Genomic DNA, 21,375 nt, shown 5'->3' with positions numbered 1-21,375 from the left:
GGCAAGGCTTGGTGAGCGAAATGAGGTATGGTCTCTCTGATCTCAGTAGTATGCTCAGCCAGCCATGACCTTCTCAGTGTCTCTTCTTTCTACACCCTGTCTACACCAAGCCATAGCCCAGGCAGTTCTCAGTGGGGTGGCCAGAGATGACCACAGGGGAAATTCTGGGCCCCAACCAGAGGTTCACAAGAGGTTCAGGGTGAATTGGAATGACTTTTTTGTTTGCAAACTTTGTACTTTATGTAGCTTCGGAAAACTTTACAATGAAGTATTGGACAATGGAATTGATTTTTTATGAAAGAAACTTTCTTCAAATACTATTTGTATGCTGACAGATAAAATTTTACATATATATGTATGTGTTCATGTGCAAATAAAGTTTTGTGTATATACTCACATAGCAAATATTACAACATTTTCACAATTGTGATACTACTTAAGGGCTAAATTGGCCAATTTTAGGACTGAAAAACAGACCTTTCAAATGCAGTGGTTTTTATTAGCATGCTAACCATAAGAATTATCACATCTTCTACTTTTAGGGAGTCAGGGAATGTCTTGCATCACATTCTGTTTTGTTTTTTTTTTTTAAACATCTTTATGGAACTAGAATGTTGTAAATATATTTTGATTTAACAACAGATATTTTATTTTATAAACTTTATTCTTTAAAAAATGGAAATAAAAACATTACAGATCAAAATTAATCAGCAAAATTATGCAGTTAAAATTGGCATTCAGATCTGAAGCCGTGAGACCTCATGTTCATTTTATGCTTTCAGTATTAAATATAGTTTATGTACCTTCCATCACCAAAACTGAAAAAATATCTATGAAAAAATTAGAATTAGAAGAACAATTAGCACAATTAGCCTTATATCATAACATAGCATAACACTTTCTCAGCTTGTGTCCATTAGCTGCATTTGATTTGTCCTTATCCCCTAATATTTGGCCTCTTTTGTCCTCTTTTCTTTATGTTATACTGTATCCACATGCACATTTCTCATATGTACATCAGAGTGTGAAATTCATTGACTTCAGTAAGTATACTATTTATGCATGAAAGACACTTGCTTTTCTCTGGTTTAATTAATACTGGCCATTTAAGAGAGATGCTTTTATTCATTTTGTCGCTTTTTCCTTTTTGTTTTAAAAGGTATGTGACTAGAAAAATATTATGTTGATATACCCAATGACATCACACTAGAAAGTTTAAATTACTGAGGATTATGTATATATGTATATGCATTTGCACATGTATATATATTGATGTCAAGATCAGACATAGGAAAAAGGTCCAGAACTAGGAGTATGCTGTGGCTCTGATCTAATCCACTTTCTGATGTGTTGGTATTGGCCTAGCTTCACAGCCATGTGGTCATCTGTTGTCACAGGAATGAGGCATTATCCAAGGTAAAAACCATAGGAAACATCATCTTTAGCTCAGAACCTCATAAGAAACAGTATAGTTGCTTGGAATATGAAAAAGTTATACATAATTGTGTCTGAGAAACAATATTTTAAAAGTGTAACAGATTTTAGCTTTATAGATGGGTTTTATGATCTTTTAGATGCATCTAGCATATAAAAGCATAGAAAACCAGTTTCTGAACCTCTAAAGTGAAAATGAAATAAATAAATAAGTGTGTCAGAGGTAGCATGACATGCTTAAACCACTCAGAACTACAGGACAGGTCATCTTCCTGGTCTTCCTGGTGTTCCCTTTCTGTTGTCAGGCAGGAAGTTCTGGGATGTGACTGTGGCATCTTATTTCATCCTCTTGCTGCTGTAGAGCTGTGCTCACACTTAAGGGATACTCCATATAGCAGTGGGTAGAGGAGCAGAGCCCTGCTTGGGAGTTAATGAAGGAGATAAAACCCCAAGTACTAGTTTCTCCTAGGTCCCATAGAAAGTGAACACTGACTCTTAGAAAGAGCCATCATTATCCTCATTTCCTCCGGCCTTTCCAGTTACATGATCTTTACCTGCACATTAGAGAACACTGCAGTTACTGAGTAGGAACTCTCACCAAAGGCACAAGGTCCACAGGTAGTCAAAGTCAGCAGCAATAACAAATAACTCAGTTGGCAATAGCTTGAGGTACTAAGACCCAACTATAAAGCAGAGTGGTGGTCCTCCTCTCAGGATTCCTTAAATCTTCTTAATTTGCTGTTTTCTCTGAAGTCATTTGGCTCTGAAAGGGCTGATGGAAACTTAGAAGCCTCACTTTCACCCCACTGCTATGGCGAGTGCTTTTCGTTGACGTGGCCTTTGCAGTGTAACTCCTAACTTGGTTCTGTGTACCTACTGTGCTCCTACTTTCAGGTAAGACAGGTGAGAACTTCCAACGCCTGCTTGGAGCAGAGCTGCTTAAAACATTTCTTCACTTCTCACCCTTTTCAGGGGCAAGTCTTGTTTGGTTTGGTGTTTTGTTTCCTTGAGACATGGTCTCTCTAGTAGTCCTGGAGCTCTCTGTAGACTAGTCTGGCCTCAGACTCACAGAGACCTGAGGGCTAGGATTACAAAGGTGTGCACTGCCACACCCAGCTCACACCAGAGGCACTGTTACAGAAATTCAGGCATATAGACATATGAAATAAACATACTAAATCAAACACTCACTACTAATAAGTCACAATTATTTTAAACCAGTTCTGTTATACATAAATTTACTAATTTCTAAAGATTCTAGCAACCTTGCAGATTAAGGAGGACTACCACTCTGCTTTGTTCATTTCTCCTAAAGATTGAAATCTTAGCTAAAAATCTGATGATGCAGGATATTTCAGATGTTTTCATAAAAACTTTCCTCAGTGGTTTTCAGAGTTAATCGATATTTTAATGCTAAACTTATTAATGCTGAGAGCACCACCCCATATAAATATGTAGTAAAAAAACAAAACAAAACAAAAAACAGTATCAGAAGAATGGCCATTTTATAAATTGTTGGAATTTTTTCTTTCTTTTTTTTTTTTTTTTTTCACTTTTATAAATGATTTTATTCCATCACACTGCAGTAGAAGAGTCGCATCAGAAGGACAGATGAATCGTCAGTGCCAACATATAACCACACCTACGGTGCACAGGCGCGTCAGCTGCCAGGCACGGAAACAGGAAGACAGAAACATCTTGCGTGGGCACCCCCCCCCCCAATAGGTCCTGTCACAGGACACTGCCCTCCCTACCCACTCTTTTCTGCAGTACTTAAGTCCAGGTCACAACAGTGCAAAGCCACAAAATCAAGAGAGGCAGCTGCACAGCCTGAGCCACTTTTTAAAGCAAAAATAAAAAACAGTATTGGGTAACCAGTTTCAAAATACCATCATCTCCTTCTCTAAGACTCTGCGAAGAAGCCTGGGCAGAGAGAGCTGGCACAGGTGGCGAGATATGGCACATCTCTCAGGTCCAGTTGCCCCAGCAAAGGCTCACAGCAGGGCAGACATCTGTTCAATGGAGTGGCGGATGGTCTTCGAAGTTTCTTCAAATTCTTTCAGCTTGCTGTTGCACTCTTTTGCAATTTTGTTCTTGGCTCTTTCTTTGTCCAGTTTCGGAAAATTCACTGAGGGTCAGTTCTTCGATCTTCTTCTCGACAGCAAGGAAGACACACACAGGCGAGTGCTTTCTATGCTCCTCCATAGGGCTGACATCTGGTTCCCAGCCTTCCAACTCCTTAAAGCAGAAAAAACACTGGGCCAAGTCAGGCTCATTCTCTGTAGAGCAATGGATGAAGCCAGCCTCCACCATCTGCTCTGGGGTGCAGGAGCAGCCCTCCTGGAAGGGCCACTTCTTGTAGGTGGACATGCGGTGGTCCAGGAGATACAGCTGCCAGGCCGGGGGCAGCACCGGAGCCTCCATAACGCTGCCGTCACAACCCCCGCCAATACCACGGAGAGTGCCTGGAATTTTTTCTTATTCCTAAGCCAAAAGACATTTTAAATGAAAAAGCAGCTATTCAAATAGTACTTGTGCCTCTATTATTTTTACTCTTCTTATTTAATATTTTATTTACTTTAAGAATTTAATGTATGCACACAATGTATTTTTATCATATCCCTTCAACTTCTCCCAGATGCCCATGTTCCCCTCCCAACTTCCTGTTGTTACTGCCCTCCTGCTGCTGCTCCTCTCTCTCTCTCCTCCTGCTGCTGCTCCTCTCTCTCTCCTCCTCCTGCTGCTCCTCTCTCTCTTCCCACAGTCTATTTAGTGCTGCAAGAGCACATGGATGTAGGGCTCAAACTTGATTTTTGTAATCACTCTTATACAATACAATCAAAAGATAGACTAATGTGATAAATTCTGAGGGATGATGCTAGAAAAATATTAAAAGCCGTCCTTTCTGTTGTTAAACTATTCTGTTTCTACAAGAGCAGGAAACTTTGGTTTTATAGTAGAAATTCCACAGTTCATCACACAGAGTAGCCCGAGGTCTAAACCTGAGGTTTTTATGGAGCATTTGCTGGCATGGTATGGTATGGCATAGCACTGTGTGTGTAGCGCAAGGTATGCATCGTGTGTTTAGAACTGAGCCTTCAGTGAATCTGTGACGCAATACAGGATGTATTCTCAGAAATACCAGATTCATTATGCATTTGATGTGTGTGTGTGTGTGTGTGTGTGTGTGTGTGTGTGTGTGTGTGTGTTAGTGTGAGTGTATGCACAAATGCATAGGAAGTATATGTAGATGCAACATCGTATCTCTTTATTTTGTTACTTTTCCACTTCTGAGGCTTGTTGATTCAGCTCTACTGGCTGGCGAATGCATTTCAGAGATTTCTGTGTCTGCTCCCCGCTGCCCTCCTTCCTTCAGTGGTAGAGTTATAGAAGTAGGCTGCCTCCCTTGGCTTTATAACATGAGTTCTGGGGATCCAAACATAGGTCCTCATGCTTGCGTAGTATCTGTTTACTGATTCAGCCATTTGACTACCAGATAAATTATACTTTTAATTAGTCTTTGTTCATTGCATTTGTAGAAACCTTTTACTGTTCCCAAATATATGGCTCCTACACACACGCTGATAATTTAAGAAGCTGGGAGGACACAGAGGGACCAGAGTCCTGCTTCACTGCTGTAGCAATGAAGTGGTTCAGCCCCTTTGAAAAGTGATTAAAGTTTATTGTAAGCTAAGCATATAGCAACTGTGACCCATCCATTCCACTCCCCTGGGTATTTTCCCAAAAGAAACTAAGACATATGTTCATACAAAAACTTGTACATAAATGTCCATAGCAGCTTTATTCACATTAGCTAAACAGTGGAAACAACTCAATGTCTACCTGCTGATGGCTAAACAAATAAAATGTCTTCTTTTCCTACAGAAAAATATAAGCTGTAAAGTTGTAATGTTCTGATTCAAGCTACGTGTATCAGCCTTACTTTGTTATTTGAAATGGAATAAACACAAAAGAATGATTTGAAGTGTCTAGATAAGCAAATCTAAAGATACATGCTTCAGCTTGGGTCCTTTGGCCTACTTCTCCTTTCTGCACTGCCTGGTAGTAGGCCATGCCAATTTATTTCCAGATGCCTTGTGTTCAGTGCTCATGCCCAGTGAGTGCTCAGGTTATTCTGGGTGGAAGGTAAGTCCTTTGAACTCAGATGCTCCTCTGGACTTCGAAAACCATCAGTGTAATGGTAATAAGAAAATCTCACTAACTCTTTTGTTGTTGTTGTTGGGTTTGGGGGGAGGGGTTGTTTTTTTTTTTTTTTTTATCTCACTAATTCTTATTGGAAACTTATTCTAGTAATTTGGTATCAGTTGTTATACTCATTGCTATACTCGTGTGTTTTGAGATGATAGTTTAGTCCTGACAGTGACGATAGCCTAAACTTGGATTTGATTTAATTATAAACTTAAATTGCGGCAAGTCAGTAGAATAAAAATCCCAAAACTATGGCCACTAAATGTTTTTTTTAAGTTGACAAGGCTCTTTCTTGATGACCTTTGTGTTTTGCTAATTGCTGTGGAAAGCTGAAAGATTGATTTCTTTTGTTCTTGTCAGGCTGGTTTGAGATGAGGCCTTTTGTTCTGTTGAGTTGACTTGAAACTTCAGTCCTCCTGCCTGTACCTCCTGAGTGCTGGGACTTTAGCTGTGTACCACTTCACCCTTCCTCAGCTTCTTAATTCCTCCGTGAGGTGCTGGGGCTATTTAAGCATTTGGTTTTCCATGGTACCCTCATGTGCTTTTAATGATATAATGTTGCTGTGGATATTTTGAGCTTGTGTTGGAACTTGTAGTCTCTGTCCTTAGGACATAGAAATCTATTGAAAATCTGTTTAGAAATATCTCTCCTGTTCCTATGCCAGTTTCTTCCAAAGCCCAAACATTTTGTCATTTACCTTCATCTTCTGCCTGCTCAAAAAGCAGAGGCAAAGTTTACTGTCACATGGTGTTCATATCCCATATATTTAATATGGAGAAAGCCATTAAGTGGTGTTTTCTCTTAACATTACATAGATATAGATACTTAAATAAAATCATCCCAGAAGTTTCTCCTAATTTAATCCTTGTTTATGATAGATAGAAACCTGGCACACACTGTCCCAGTTATTCAGGAACCTGACATAGGATCTCTTTAGTACAGGTCTTGGGACCATCCTGGTCAAGGAAAAATTGCTCCTCTCTCTCATAATCAATCTCTCTTTCCCCCCTTCCCTCCTTCCCTCCCTCTCTCCCTCTTTTTTTTCTTCCTTCACCCCCTTCCTCCCTCTTTTCCTCCCTCCCTTCCTTGGTCCTCCTTCCCCCTCCCTCTTACCTTCTCTCCCTGTATAAATGTATATATGGGTAGACATATTTTTGTTTTTATTTAATATTTATGTGTGTGTGAGAGATTTGAGATAGGTTCTTACTATATATTGCAAGTTAGCCTAGAACTCATGATCCCCATCTCAATCATCCTAATGATGATATTACAGGTTTGTACCACCATGTCTACCTTGAGACTCCATATCTTAAAGAATAGATAAAGAAGAAATAAGAAAGGTAGATATACATTATCATTAAGAGATAGAATATTAAAACAACTTCAGTGCTTTGTAAATTTATGGAATATTTCACCCAAACATTTCAAAATATTTGTACAAAGTTCAGAAGCCCATTTTTGTAGATGACATTTAGGTGAAATTGGAAAATGTCCTTGCAGTAAGTATGGTACAGAGAACCTCTTGACTTGGAAGTATATCATTCTTTATATTTCGATGGATGTACAAGTTTCTGGATGAGAGTGAGCGCCATTTATTTTGTTAAGAGAAAGGCGGCCCAAGGAAATTCCTCTTGGCTTTCCTGTAACTAGGTTTACCCTGTGAGCAGTTACTTCCCTCCTTCTTCCCATGGGTCCTAAAATAGCCTTATTAATAGAAATATATGATGTTTGTGTTTAAAAAAAATCAGGGTGGTCTTAAATGTCTGTCTTCCATTCTGGCATTTCCCTTCATACAACCCTTTAGAATTTTCTGTTTAAAAACTGGCATTCCAATAGCTTTTCTTTGGCCTAAAGCCTGGGTTACACATTGAAACAGCAAATTAGGACTGTTAAGACATCCTCCAAAGAAGTGTTTGTTATGAAAGTAGAACTGATATGACACTCAGAATTAGAGCTTCTTAACTTGTCCAAATGACAGCTAATGATCGTTCTTCTTCTTATAGTGTTATTTTAGGGGGGAGATGGGGTGAAAGAAATGCCTAGAGGCTAATACTGTTAAATGTCAAATGTGCTCTACTGATAATACATCTTTTGTATCTTTTTTAGGAGCTAATTTTGTTACTCGAAAAATTAGCCGGTCAGTAGCTAAGATTTACCTTGGACAACTGGAATGTTTCAGTTTGGGAAATCTGGATGCCAAACGAGACTGGGGCCATGCCAAGGACTATGTAGAGGTAGGAAGTGACTCATTACATTAAAACTGCCTGTATCAGTTGATACTTTAAATGCCAGGTCTGCAGTGAGAAGCTTGACCTGAAGTGGTCATATATAAACTTCTGCTGACACGCACATGGTTAACCATGCTAAACTCTGTTTATGGCTATATGGCGCAGAAGTACAGATTGCACATGCTGAATATTACTTAACAAGGAAGTCTTTCCTTAATTTTCTTTTATTTCATTTATCTGAAAGTACTGGCTGGTGCTTTGAATGATGGATGTGTATATTGATTTTTATAGTATTGGGAGGCTATTCTTCACTTTCTAATGCATGTATCCTACCTGACTTGTTCCATATTTTCTCTCCTTCCCACCACAGCATTCACAAAACCACTAATTCTCAAATCTTCAACAAACAATATTCCATCTTGGTTTACTTAATGTAAGACCTTTAGATACGGCGTCGCTCAAATTCCTCACCGAGTACTGGCATTTTGGAGCTCTATGCTAAATCTGGTGGCAAGCCACATACTTCTTGCTGTTGCACACCCCTGAGCTTTACCCATCATGGCACTGTTGCGAGATGAAGTGGTGTGGTTAGAGAGCGATCTAACCTTGCTGTAGCTAAAGCTCTCCACTCTTGACATTCCAAGAGTGGAAGCATAAAGTTAGGGTTAGCATTGTTCGCTGAGCTGTGTGCAAGTAGTATAGTTTCCTTCCTTCCTTCCTTCCTTCCTTCCTTCCTTCCTTTCCTTCCTTTCTTCTTTTCTTTTCCTTTCTTTTCAACCAATTTTTCTTTGCTCTGATTACTGTGCTTTTAAATATCCATATTATTTCTGTGGCCAGTTTGGCTAACAAATGGACATGAACTAGTTTGGTAGCTAGCTAGTTGGATCCCTGTCACTATGCAGCTGTCGCATAATCCTGTTCTCCCATTAGACTTTCTGCCTTAAAGGAATTTCATCTGGAAATTGTATGTGGTATCCATGTGCAATGATTTAATCCAAAATAAAGAACATCAAAAAATTAAGTAGATAGTGGTTAGCGTCACTTGTCTTTTCATTTTTGTTTGCAGCGACTAAAATTGTCCATGAACATGAACAATTTTATGGACATAAATTCTGACTTAAAATTTGGACTACTGTAACATTTGATTTTAAATTTGTTTTAACATTTGATTTTTAAGGTAACATTTTAAGTTGTAATTACAAATAAACATTTATAGTAGGCATCCTAAGATATAAGATTATTACATCAAAATGATTCGTACTTTTAGAAAATGTAAGAAAGCAGAGAGTGAGATGTGGCCATGAGAAGCTGAAAACTTAAACAGAGGCAAGTTTTGTAACAGTAAACATGTTATTTTCTCAGTAGTATTCATTGCTGGTTAGCCTTCTGTTACACATCTGCATAGACTCAGAAATGCTGAAGAACACTATTTTCAGGACTCACTTGCTTCAGGAACCAAATAGACTGAATTATATTCAATTATTTTTATTATTTTTTGTCATTTGAGCAAAGGAGACTGTTGGAACTCAGAAATTCATTAAATCTTGAGAGTAATGGAGATCCTCCACCACACTTTGAAAGTGCCACCTCTGGTTTATGTTTTCTCTTTATTCCCTCCTTTGTTGCCATTCCTTTGAGGTGAATACATGTAAACCTTTGCAGTAAGGGTTAGAAATGTCATTTTTTCAATTGGACAAAAAGAATCCAATATAAAGGAATGTGACTGTTAAATATGTACTTAAATAATGAGAGAAGCTTGTTAGAACCAGTGGCCCTGTGTCCTTCTCACATTGGAAAGGCTCAAGTACCACCTCTAAGAGGCACAGCCATACCTATGCACAAGGCCTGCTTGTATTCACATAAAAATTAAATAGCCCATAAACATTTGCCTTAAATACTTTCAGAAGGTTGTCTCAGAGGAAGTCACTGTTACAAATGAATGACAGGATGATGCAGTACACTATGCCCAAAGCCAACATATGGAAAGATCCACCTGGGGTCGTGGTGATTGGGTCTTTTAATAAAATTGTGGAAGTGTCACAGGGCACCCAGCCCAGTCACTCACATACATTAAGACCTTCTACTTGACAGCTCAGATGCCTTTGTTCTACAAGACAAGTCATTTTGTGTGTGGAGGATTCTCCTGGGATTCCAGCAGTAACATATGCTGATGATGTAAGAAGCTTTTTTCATACCTCTCATTTATATGTTCTGAAAGAAGTTTAAATTACTTGGTTCTTGAAAAAAGATAATATTTTAAAATTCATATGTTGCTACTTTGAAGTAGTATCAGAACAATTTAGTTGTAATCTGATTTTTAAAAAGTAGTGTCATTGCTTTTTCTTTTCTATGTTTATTAAAATGAGATTCCTTTAGAGACTTGCAATTACATGTTTTTTGTTTTTGTTTTTTGTCAAAACTAAAGGCAACAGTCATAAAAGTACAGAAAAGCATAACTTGTTTAAGAAACGAGTGTTTCCTGACAGGGTGTTGAGCCTCTTGGCAGGTGTAGGTCAGACCATTCATGTGGGTGTATCATTTACACTTATTAATGAATCACAGTGCCTCTCATTTAAGCATGAAGCTATGCCTCATGAACACATATCAACTAATCACAACGACTCTCACTTCTACATAAAGCTGTTGGTAAATTTAGAGGTTCTTCATTTAGATGTAGAGAATCATTGCCCTTCTTGCTGTGACATGTTAGATCCAAGAGTGAGGTGAATTGCTCCTCTGCTAACACCAGTGATGCCTCAGTTTACCTATCTGTGAAAAGAATGTGGCAGCTGAAAAATCCTAGCTACACTGTTGGTCATATGATAGCCTCCCCCTCTGTCTTATAAGCATTTTAACCACAATTTATACAGTCATTTCTAGTTGCTGGATCTGCCTCATTAACATCTACTTACAGTCCTGTTCCTTAGATCAAAATATTTTAAGAATAATTTAAATGAACAACATACATTTCAACTTACAGAACAAATGTTAGAATTTCATTAAATTTTATCTTTTCAGGATATAAAAAATCATTATAGTGTTTTCAGTGTCCTCTTGTAAACATTTTATATTCAGAATAATGACCACTTATTCCCCCAATTAACATCAAATGCTGCAACATTTTTAAAGTAGTATTTACTAATTACTGTTAGCTCTAATTGCCAGTAGTTTTTAATCTTAGTTTATACAAATAAGTTTTTAATATAAATCTTAATTTATGCTATCAATTTTTTATGCTTGTCATAAAACATAGCTAGATCCCACCTGAAACTTTTTATATGGTTTTGTTTTCTTTACTGTTTTCTGAGCTGGCATGACCTGCACTGCTAAGGAACTGAACTGACTGGGATTAGATTTATGAAGAAAAGATAGATACACAGACACATGTACAGGAAATCTGGGATTGGATGAGCTATGCAATCTGATGGAAACACACCAGCAGTCTAGAAAGTCAGCAAGCTTGTTTTATACATCTAAATTGAAGAGACAGGTTTATGGTATTAATAAAGATGTGGGTTCTTGTATACCAATGAATAAAGACGTAGGATTAGCTAATCCTGGTGGTGGTGGTGGTGTCTCAGTAGGGGGAGCAAACTAGGATATAAATATCTAGAAAGAAGAAGCTGGGGCAAGTTGCAGTCAACATCTGCACCCAAACTGGAGAAGGTGTTACAGCTCCCATGAGTCTGAAGCACTGGGCTCCTTAACATGGCAGTGCTCCCATCAACAGCACATACTCACTCAGGACATCATCTGTTCCCCACACCAGGTCCTTCATGTTTTCATGCTGGCTTTTCTTCATGAACTCTGGAGAAACCCGTAGTGACTGTGACAGTACTGTGTCACTGATGCTCAAATTATCTCCTGTTGTCCACACTGTAGCAAAAAGGGTGGAATATAGTCACAGAAGAAGCCTTTGAGATAATTTTCTTCAACATAGACTCAGTTGAAAAATGTCATGGTCACAATTCTAATTGTCACTAATGACAATCATTTATATCTTATTTAAGCTACATAAGACTGAAAAGAAAAGTCGGACACTATGGCACATGCCTGTAATCCCAGGACTTGGGGAGGGAAGCAGGTAGATCTCTGTGAGTTCAAAGCCAGCCCAGTCTACAAAGTGAGTCCAGGACATTCAAGGCTACACAGAGAAACCCTATCTTTAAAAAAAAAAAAAAAAAAGACTGAAAAGAAAGGTATAATACACAAAGTTAAATAATTTTTTTAGTATTAGGATGACTGCATCAAACACTGACATCTGACTGCTGTGTGTCCAGATTGATTGAGGTAGGGACCCAAGCTTTCTTGAACTAGGAAGGCTTTAAAGAAAAACAAGCATAGGTACATAATAACACTCTGTAAAGTAGCACTAAGTCTTACGTTTTGGTAACAGTTTGATTAACAAGCTCTGACTGTAGTCCATGTTGATTAAGTTTTCTGGAACATAATTTCACCCAGAAAGTACTGGATGAGCTTATTGACAGGAGCTGTCCAGAAGTATGCTCTTAGCACAAAAGAGTTCATTTCCCTTGGGAGGTACCATCTTTCCAAAACCTGAAAAAGAATTTGTCAATCCATAACAGGTTTTCTTGAATGTAGCTGGAGAGTTCTTCTGTCCAGAGGCAAACTAGGTGACTCAACAACGTGTTGGTGCTGTTTAGAAGTAGTACAGTATATAACAGTAATGGTAGTGGTAAAATTAAAACAAGCACATATGAGGTGCTTGAAATATGACGGAGGATTTTCTATGCATCATCTTATATAATGGGTGCAACACTCCTGAAAGATAGTGTCACAGCCTCATTGCACAGATGAAGGATCTGAGGGGAGTAGGACCTCCACGGTCTTGCTCAAAGCACCGGAAAGGCAGATAAAACAGATCTCCAGCCCAGGCTTGGTGCCTGTGCTGCTCTTCTTATGTGTGTTAGTGAAGGGACCAGGTGCACTAGCAGGAGAGTCTGCATGCTGTTCTGCTTCCAGGGAGATGAGAAACTAAGCTTCTCCTCTTTATTCTTCTTTATGTTCATGACTCAAGAAGAACAGAAGTCTGTTAGGGTAGGATTCTGCCTGGGATAACTCTCAAGTCTTGATAGAACTATTCTTTTAGCTATATCAGGCAAAGATGCAGAAGCTAAGTTTGGGAGGAGCATGGAGTGAGGTTTTCACTCCCACTCCCACTTCAACTGGCTCTTCATGAGAGCTTCCATTTCTCAGCCGTTACCTGAAAGCTATGAAGCCCTGCAGAAGAGAAGATTTACAGAGCCAGAGAAAACTGACTTCCCTACTTCTCTGTCAGGCTGCTGCTAGTATCTCATACCCCGTATTATACAAATCTGAACGTCAGAGATGCCTGATAAATGTCCTCTAGTCTTATTTAGGGGAAACTTACTGCTTGTGTCATAAGCTGGTGTGTACATCTATAAACACACGCAAATGTTTGCTTTGCAACACAGAAATGACAAAAGAAGGCCATCAAAGTGGGAAATGGCAACTCCAATGTATGTAGAGGTTCTCTAAATGCAATCCAGGGAAATGGATTTTGCTTCATTTGAGTGTGAATAGTACATTTTTTAAAGAAAGGAAAAGTTTTTAAGTATAATTGTTTTAGATTTCAAAATGTAAAAAATTTCTGTGTCTCCCAAATAAAGCCGCCCTCTTGTTTTTCAAATTGTCTTTATAGAAATGTTTGGTTTGTTAAAAATACATAGAAACCACATTATTTTTATAAATAAAGACGTGTTCTTGGGGTGTTTTTCAAAGACTTCATTTAATACCTCCTTATAAGGTTAGAAAATTTTATTTTCCAGTGGAAGGTGTGTGTGTGTGTGTGTGTGTGTGTGTGTGTGTGTGTGTGTGTGTTGCTAGGGATGAACTTTGTACCTGATGTGCTAGTGACATCCCAGCCTGTGTAAAAAACTTTAACGTTTTCAATCTGTTATATATTTTTAAAAGCCAAGAAAAATATAAACAGTCAACACTCTTTTTTTAAGACAGGAAGATCTTTTCAGATCTTGATAGCTTGAAAATAGTGGCCTAGGATTGACTATGCCCCGACACCGGAAAGTGTATATCCCATTTCAGTTATAGTCCTAAGGCAAGATGCTTGTCCTGTCTGTATTTCTCACATGAATTACTCACCATGTGACTATCAGGGTAATGCATTTTAGATCACATATTTAGTCGTGATTTTAAACATATAAAATCAAGTACGTGACAATACATTTAAAAGCCAGAACTCAGAATATGTCTCAGCGGATACATTGCTTGCAATGCAATCATCAGAACCAGCATTCAGAATTCTAGCACCCACATAAAAGCCAGGCATGGTTGGCATCTGCCTATAATCCCAGCTATTGAATTAAATACCTGAAATCAACATCTGATCTTCATGAACATCTGCACATGTGTGCAGACACATTTGAATATGCATACACACATATCACACATATATATACATGCAAATAAAGATGCATTAAAATTTTTAAAGCAGTTCTTGAAGTGTTTGTCTGAGTGAACATGAATTAACATGTGAATATAGATTTAAGAGGATAGAAAAGCACATAGAATGGAGTTGCAGATTCTATAGGCCTAGGCCTATGGACATGGGTTAGGAAACTGTAAATGGTATTTATAGTTCTCATGAGTAGCAGTTAGCCTCTTCTCTGCCCTCTAGCCACTCCCATTGATGAGACAAGTTTTCATCCATTACCCATGGCCTGACCTGGCATACTGAAGAAGACTGTGGTTCTCCAGGGTGTTACAAGTTTGTCTCACCCTTAGATGGTATAGTCACATTCCCTGTGTGCAGAAGATTTCTCCACCTCCTCTTCACATTTACCTGCCTTCCACCTCTCTCCTAGGTTCCCTACTCCCAGCTTTGCTCATCTGATGTTTACTTTCTCCCACGAATGAGTGAAAACTCTTACATTTTAATAGCAAGATTATTTGTGCAATGCATATGGAATATCCTCATTACATAGGGTACCATCTAAGCTCACAAATACTTTTTCTTATGAAAATAACCAAATATTAGCATTCAGTGCTTCCCTTTTACACTAATGCATTTAGGAAAGGGAAAATGTATTTGCAATCAATACTGTCTTCTATACCCATGAGCTGTATACACACAAATACTATAAATATGTCTCTCTAAATTTCTCTTCTCATCTTTCATTTTCTCCCCCTTTTCCTTTTCTTTCTCTCTGTCTCTTATTTTTTCTTTCATTCTATACAACCCCCCCCCCAAAAAAAAAAACCTGAAGGCAAAATTCCTGTGTTGAATTCATTGTAACCATAGTTTGGCTTTATCCTACTTACGGTCACCTTTATTGCAGGAAACCATTTACCTAAATTACATAGTGTGTTCTCATGGAACCTAGCAGAGAAGTTTAGGGATCTGCCCTGTTGCTTTCTGGACCACTTGAGTGCCCACGCTGGGCCCAGGTTTCTGGGCTTGGCCTCAGGGGACCCTTTAATACAAACGGTTAATTGTGCCTTTTTATCCAAACCCACAAAACCAGAATGTTCTAAGATGAACATTACCTTAAATGAAGGAACATACTTTAATTTCTGTTCCTATTACTCCACACTAAGAACTGTCTCTTCTGCTTATTCTCTTCAGTGGAGTCACAGCAACAACGTAGTTACTGTGGGGTCTGCGCAAGATTTCCAGGTTCCTGGTCTATCCTTTAAATAATTGAAATAAGGGCAGTGATTGCAGTAAAAAGCTCACACAGATTGCCAAGTAACTGGGAAACTTTATTCAAAACAAAGCTTAGAATGCATGTCAGACTGACTATATTGTAAGAGGTCAGGGCCACAAGAGTGAAGACATTCAAGGGCCCTGATTATATTTTGGGGCATATTTTTTTTTTCAAGGGAAAGTAGTTGTTACTAAGGCAGTAGTTCAAGTGGTTCTCTGTGTGTACTGACAGGTGTAGACCATGGAGACCTTTGCTTACAGTGCACATCCTTTCTGCATAGCGAATCTGGTTTTAACCATATGAATGCCCAATTGCGCATAGGCATAAGATGGTCAATAATGGATTCTCCCTAAAAGTTTTCTTGAGGTCACAATGGCCTTCCATAGGTCCGGCATGTTTCAGACTATGTCTCAGTGAAGCCTTAAGGTAGGGGCTGGGTCTTTCTGATTTTTATTTTGCTGTATATTATGCCACCCAACTTGCTAAGTATAGAACAAGTGAAAGTAGATATATGACCATTTGTCTGTAAATTGGTGCCCATTTTAAATTTTGTAAAAATGAGATATACATATGAGATGTGTGTTATTGTAAATATTTTCTTACTCTATACATTTCCCACTCACTAAACATGATTTTACTACATTTTTGTTGATATATGATAGGTTTCTAATATTACAGCAAAATGTACTCAAGACCTGCTGTAAAGAAAATGCAGGCATTCTCATATGTGCTTATTCTATGCCAGCTTCTAACAACAGAAAACTAGAATCATTTAGATCCAATGATTAGACTTTATTCTTATTTTTAATAAAGTATCTGAGTTAATCAAAAAGTATAAAAATGCATGATTTACAAAAATAAAATAAAACCACAAAAATAGCACTTACTTATGAAGACCAGTGCCTCTCATATCTGATAATATGTCATGAGGGAGTTTAGAAACCTCAGTGTTGATGGACTAGCACGGCATCCAAGGATCTCACTTAGTGGATAGTTCCTCTAAGTAGACCTAGATTTCTATTACAGGTGATATTGTTATTGAAAAATCTTTAGCGTCTTGCATTTCTTCCCTTCTCATCTTTTACTAACTTTAACACACAAAATGTGGGAGCAGGTTCAATTTACCTTCTAATGGGGGCTTTGTTTTTAAATATACACAACATTTTACATACAGATTCTTTGTGTGTATGGTGCCTGGGATTTCTAGAAGCCAGGGCTTTGCTGTGCATGGATCTTAGAGCTATAGCCCTGGAACCTTAAAGATTCCCGTTCCACAGGAGGGTAAAAGCAGAGCAGGTTGTACAGGAAGATGAAAAGTGCTCTGCAGTACTGGATGAGGTTCTTGTGGGTGTTAGTTTGTTTTCTGCTAGTTGCTTGACTCCTACATGTTGAGAAGACAGGCCCCAGTCCCTCAGTCTGTCACAAAGCCTCTGACTCATAGACATAATGATGGTGGCTGGGCACCTGTGTGGAGGGAACAGGAGGCATTCCAGGCAGATGACTGTAGCCTCCCACCCCTTGCCACCAAGCACATGACAGGGTAACACATGCCTCTTATTTACTAGGAAAGGGCAAACATTAGGATCCCAGTAGTTTCATGGTTCTTTTTTCTGTTTTTCACACAATGTCTCCTTTATGTCAAGAATGACCTGCTGACTGTAGCTATATCTTAAATGTTGGGGTCAAACATAAATACAGGAAATTTTCATCAGATATTTTCTTAAACCTAGAAGAATATTGTGCTCCTGGCTTTTCGTATCCTGTGATTTGCTTTTCTGCATTTGATTTTTCACCGGAACCTTCGACCATGGCTAGGATAGCTATAAGAAAAGGCTGGTACTGCAGGAAGCTGCCCTTCCTTTCCCAAAGTCCTTGTCGCTGTTGGCGCTTTGCTTCTTGGTTTCTGGGTCTTTTTTTTTTTTTTTTTTTTTTTTTTTTTTGTCTCTGAGATATCCTTGTAAGATTTCAAAGCCTCTTTTCACTAACATTAAATATTCATTTATTTGTATATGTATGGGTGTTTGCCTGCATGGATACATGTACCACCTGTGTGTATGTTGCCTATAATAGTCAGAAGAGACATCAGCTGCCCTAGAACTCCAATTACAGATAGTTGTGAGTGGCCATGTGGTCGCTGGGAGCTAAACCTAAGTCCTCTGCAAGAGCAGCAACTGCTGTTAACCACGTAAATGTATCTCAACTCGACTTCACTGACTAAATGGTGACTACTGCAGTCATGTACCTTTCACTAGGCATTATTATTATTATTATTATTATTATTATTATTATTATTATTATTATTATTATTATTTCAAACGTCCTGTTTTGTCACTGATCTTCTAAGTTCTTCCCTTATCTATCTTCAATATGAGAAGTGGAATGAGAATCGCTGTGAAACATTTGAAGAACCAGAGGTCACAAGGCAAAGTCCTGTGTGTTAAACAGCAGGCATCCTCTTCAGTATTAACTTAATAGTTGTACAATCATGTAATTTGAGGAAGATATCACCTCCGTACAGGAAATACAAGTTTTACAGAACTCATTTCATTTGATCCTTATCTTTAAAAAACAAAACAAAACTGAAGAAGGTTCAAGAAGGGGCAGGGTGGTTTAAATTCCATTGCCTTTTGTCAGAGGAGCTGAAAGTTTCATTGTGGTTGACTATCTGTCAAAGCCTTTGGGAAACAGCATCCTTGACTGGCTTGGGCCGGTGAGTCATCTATTAAAATTATCCCTGATGAATTACAGGTTTGCTTGCCTAAGTGGATATGGCATAGGACCCTAGGATCTTAGAAATCTCATGAGGCCCAGAGAAAGCAGAGTGGCTTAGCCACCTCAGTGGGATCTCTCCTAGCTCCCAGACCCTGACTTTCTGGCCTTGGCTACTTTCTCCCTCCTGTCTTTTGGTTATTTTCTCTTTCTCTCTTCTTTCCCTTTATCCTTGCTTTTCCTTCCCTCTCTTGGGTTGGGATCTGCTCTCCCAGCAGGGTATCTTTACAGTGCTGACAGTGACTTGAATGTAAGCCACCTGACTCCATGCCTTTGTGCACCAGGAAACCATAAGCAGCATGCAAAGCCTTGCATTATATCCAAGTGCTCACTTATTTCTTTCTCCTAAAGCTGTGCTTTTCATGAAGAATGGGTAAAAATACACATGAGAATAACAGGCTAAACTACATAAGCCAGGTTACATAGTTAATAGTCTACTCAAAAAGTTTTTTTTTTTTTCTGATGGTTTTTACACCTGCAAGAACCCTGAGGTTTTCAGCTCAGCTGAGGTAGCTGGGCAGCTAATTCCGAGCAGCAGAGAAGTCCTTCCCACTCCTGCATTTGTGAACAATTTTAGTTCTTATTGCCTTTGCTTTTAAGAAAACACCTTTTGGTGATGGAGAGTTAGCTCAGTGGTAGGGGGCTTACCTAGCGAGGTCAACGCCCTGGGTTCCCTCCTCAGGTCCAGGGTATACGTATTGGGGAGAGGTGAAAACACTTTCCCAGACCTGAAATACTATTGTTAAAATATTCACCCAGCCTTTTCTTGACATTGAAAATGTTACTAATTACTGTTCACTATATAAACTACTTAAATTACTTACCATTTTAATTTTATTTTCACAAAAGTCTAGTAAGATTCTGTCTTTGTTTCCCAGTCAAGCCGGAAACTAAGACATGGAACATGAGTCACTAGGTACACTCCCTTCTTTGCACTGTACAGCAGACATCACTGAACTCTGTCTGCCCTTTACCTGGATGTGTTCTCAAACCTGCTGCCATGCCATCTTTCTGAGATGCAGATGCATTGATGGTGTTCTAGGTCCTGAGCCAGGACCACCATCCTTGTTTGGAGCTCTCTCAGCTACCCTAGCCTTTCTGCTTCCATGGGAGGAGATGTTCATATCAGTCCCATGTACTCCATGAGCTGTCACTGCCTTACTACTGCTGTTTTCCTAAGGTTCTGAGGTATTTCTGACTCAGCCCAGAACTGCCTCCTAAAGATATTTCTTGGAGACAGACCTCTTCTCTTCCACTCCTATAACATATCCAAGGAACTCACTGTCTTCTCATTGGCTCTCTGGCTAATCTTCATTTGTATCTCTCCAGTACCTCAGTAGCACCCAGTACTCTGTTCATTTGTTAATGCCTACCCAATTGTGTCAACAAGCCCCTACCAGATCAGACTTCTAGGTTTGTCCAATTCAGACACTGAAGAAGCTTTGTGTATTGTCTCCCAACCTTCTTTGCTGACAGTTAAAATTTTCATTATTTATAGCCACTATTGGTTTGCAATAGAACAGTTTCACAATCTGACAGTCCCAATGGTCATTCATACTGCTTATCAAAATTGCTTCATATGTTAATAGAGACATGCCTGATGTCCAAGGGATGGCAGCTAGTGGCCAGCACATGCCTCGCAAATGCCAGGGCAGAGTGTTTGGGATCATTCCAAGCCTGTGTTCCCAGACAGACAGTAACTCTTGTTGTCCTATGCACCACCTTCCATACAGGCCAGGCAGTTGGATGTGGCCATGGACAGTGCAAAGAACAACACAGAGCTCCAACTGCCTACTCAGGAAGTTCATTAGCCACATTACGTCTCATGCCAGTCTGCTGGAGGGCCACCGGCATGAGTGTTCTCCAGGAGATGCATGTGGCTTGTCCATAAACAGCCTGGTGCCCTAGTAGACATTTGCTCAGGCTCAGGTGCCTTGCATATAGACTAGGGGAGCTCTGCACATGTGCTTTTCCTCCCAAGAAACCTGCTTAGGTTTCTGTGTCAGGTGTCATCCTGCCTGTAGACTTTGTGTAGTTGGGAATAATCACATTTTACATGGTGTGTAAGAAGCCAGAGTATACACGGTAGTTACATCAGGGTCTATTTAAAGGTTCACCTTGCAGAAGACTCAGGTTCTAGTCCCAGTCTTCATGTCCAGCAGCTTCATCTGTAACTCAGCCTCAGGAATCCAATGCCTCTGGCCCATGGAGACCCCAGCGCACCTGCTCACATACCCACACGCAGTGACACACACTAGCACATCATTTTTAAAGATTAAAAAGTAAAATATTTTTCAAAAGGAGAGGGGCTGGAGAGTTTGATCAACAGTTAAGAGTGCCCAATGCAGCCAGGTATGGTGGCGCATGCCTATAATCTCTGTGAGTTAGGCCAGCCCGGTCTACAAATTGAATCCAGGGCAGCCGAGGCTTTACACAGAGAAACCCTGTCTTAAAAAAAAAAAAAAAAAAAAAAAAAAAAAAAAAAAAAAAGCCTACTGCTTTTACAGAGGATCCAAGTTAAGTTTTTAGCATGCGTGTCAGGTGGCTCACAACCACCTGTAACCCCAGCTCCTGAAGATTCGATTATCTTCTAGACCTAGAGGGCACCTGAACCCATAAGCATATACCCACAGACAGACACATGTATTTAATTTAAAATAATAAAAAAAAATCTTTAAAGGTTTGCCTAAAAAATGTTTTCAGGACAGTTTGCATATACTCAGTGCTATTAGCTTCAATTAATTGCAGCAGTACCCCATAGCATCCTCGGTAGCCTTTTTCTGTCAAGAAAATCACAGGCCTATGGGATTAACTTCTCTTACTGCAAAACCAACTGTGCTTCATATACAAACATCTCCTGCTAGATTCCCATTTTATTCTCTCTACATTTTTGCGTTTGACCTATTAGTTCTTTTTTGCATTTATACAGGGGAAAAATGCTTTCTCAGCAGAACCATCTGGCTTCGTTTCCTGTTTCTCTGCTGCACTGTGTACTCTTGCAAGGCCACCCTGCGGCTTTCTGAGAGGT

At 39.2% G+C, this 21,375-nt stretch overlaps 1 protein-coding gene and 1 pseudogene across 1 annotated transcript in view; one reads left to right on the top strand and one right to left on the bottom strand.

Annotated features, from left to right (window-relative positions):
• Gmds (GDP-mannose 4,6-dehydratase) overlaps window positions 1-21,375 on the top strand; it is a 534,897-nt gene that overhangs the window by 240,928 nt on the left and 272,594 nt on the right. Inside the window, exon 7 of the mRNA XM_051169591.1 lies at window positions 7,751-7,878. Coding sequence (XP_051025548.1) covers window positions 7,751-7,878 — 128 coding nt within the window. The remainder of the gene's footprint in view (window positions 1-7,750; window positions 7,879-21,375) is intronic.
• On the bottom strand, window positions 3,183-3,879 carry LOC127209949 (baculoviral IAP repeat-containing protein 5-like; annotated as a pseudogene).

Source organism: Acomys russatus, chromosome 3 (genome assembly GCF_903995435.1).
Source record: "Acomys russatus chromosome 3, mAcoRus1.1, whole genome shotgun sequence".
Taxonomy (NCBI): domain Eukaryota; kingdom Metazoa; phylum Chordata; class Mammalia; order Rodentia; family Muridae; genus Acomys; species Acomys russatus.
This window is presented reverse-complemented; position numbering and strand designations above follow the sequence as displayed.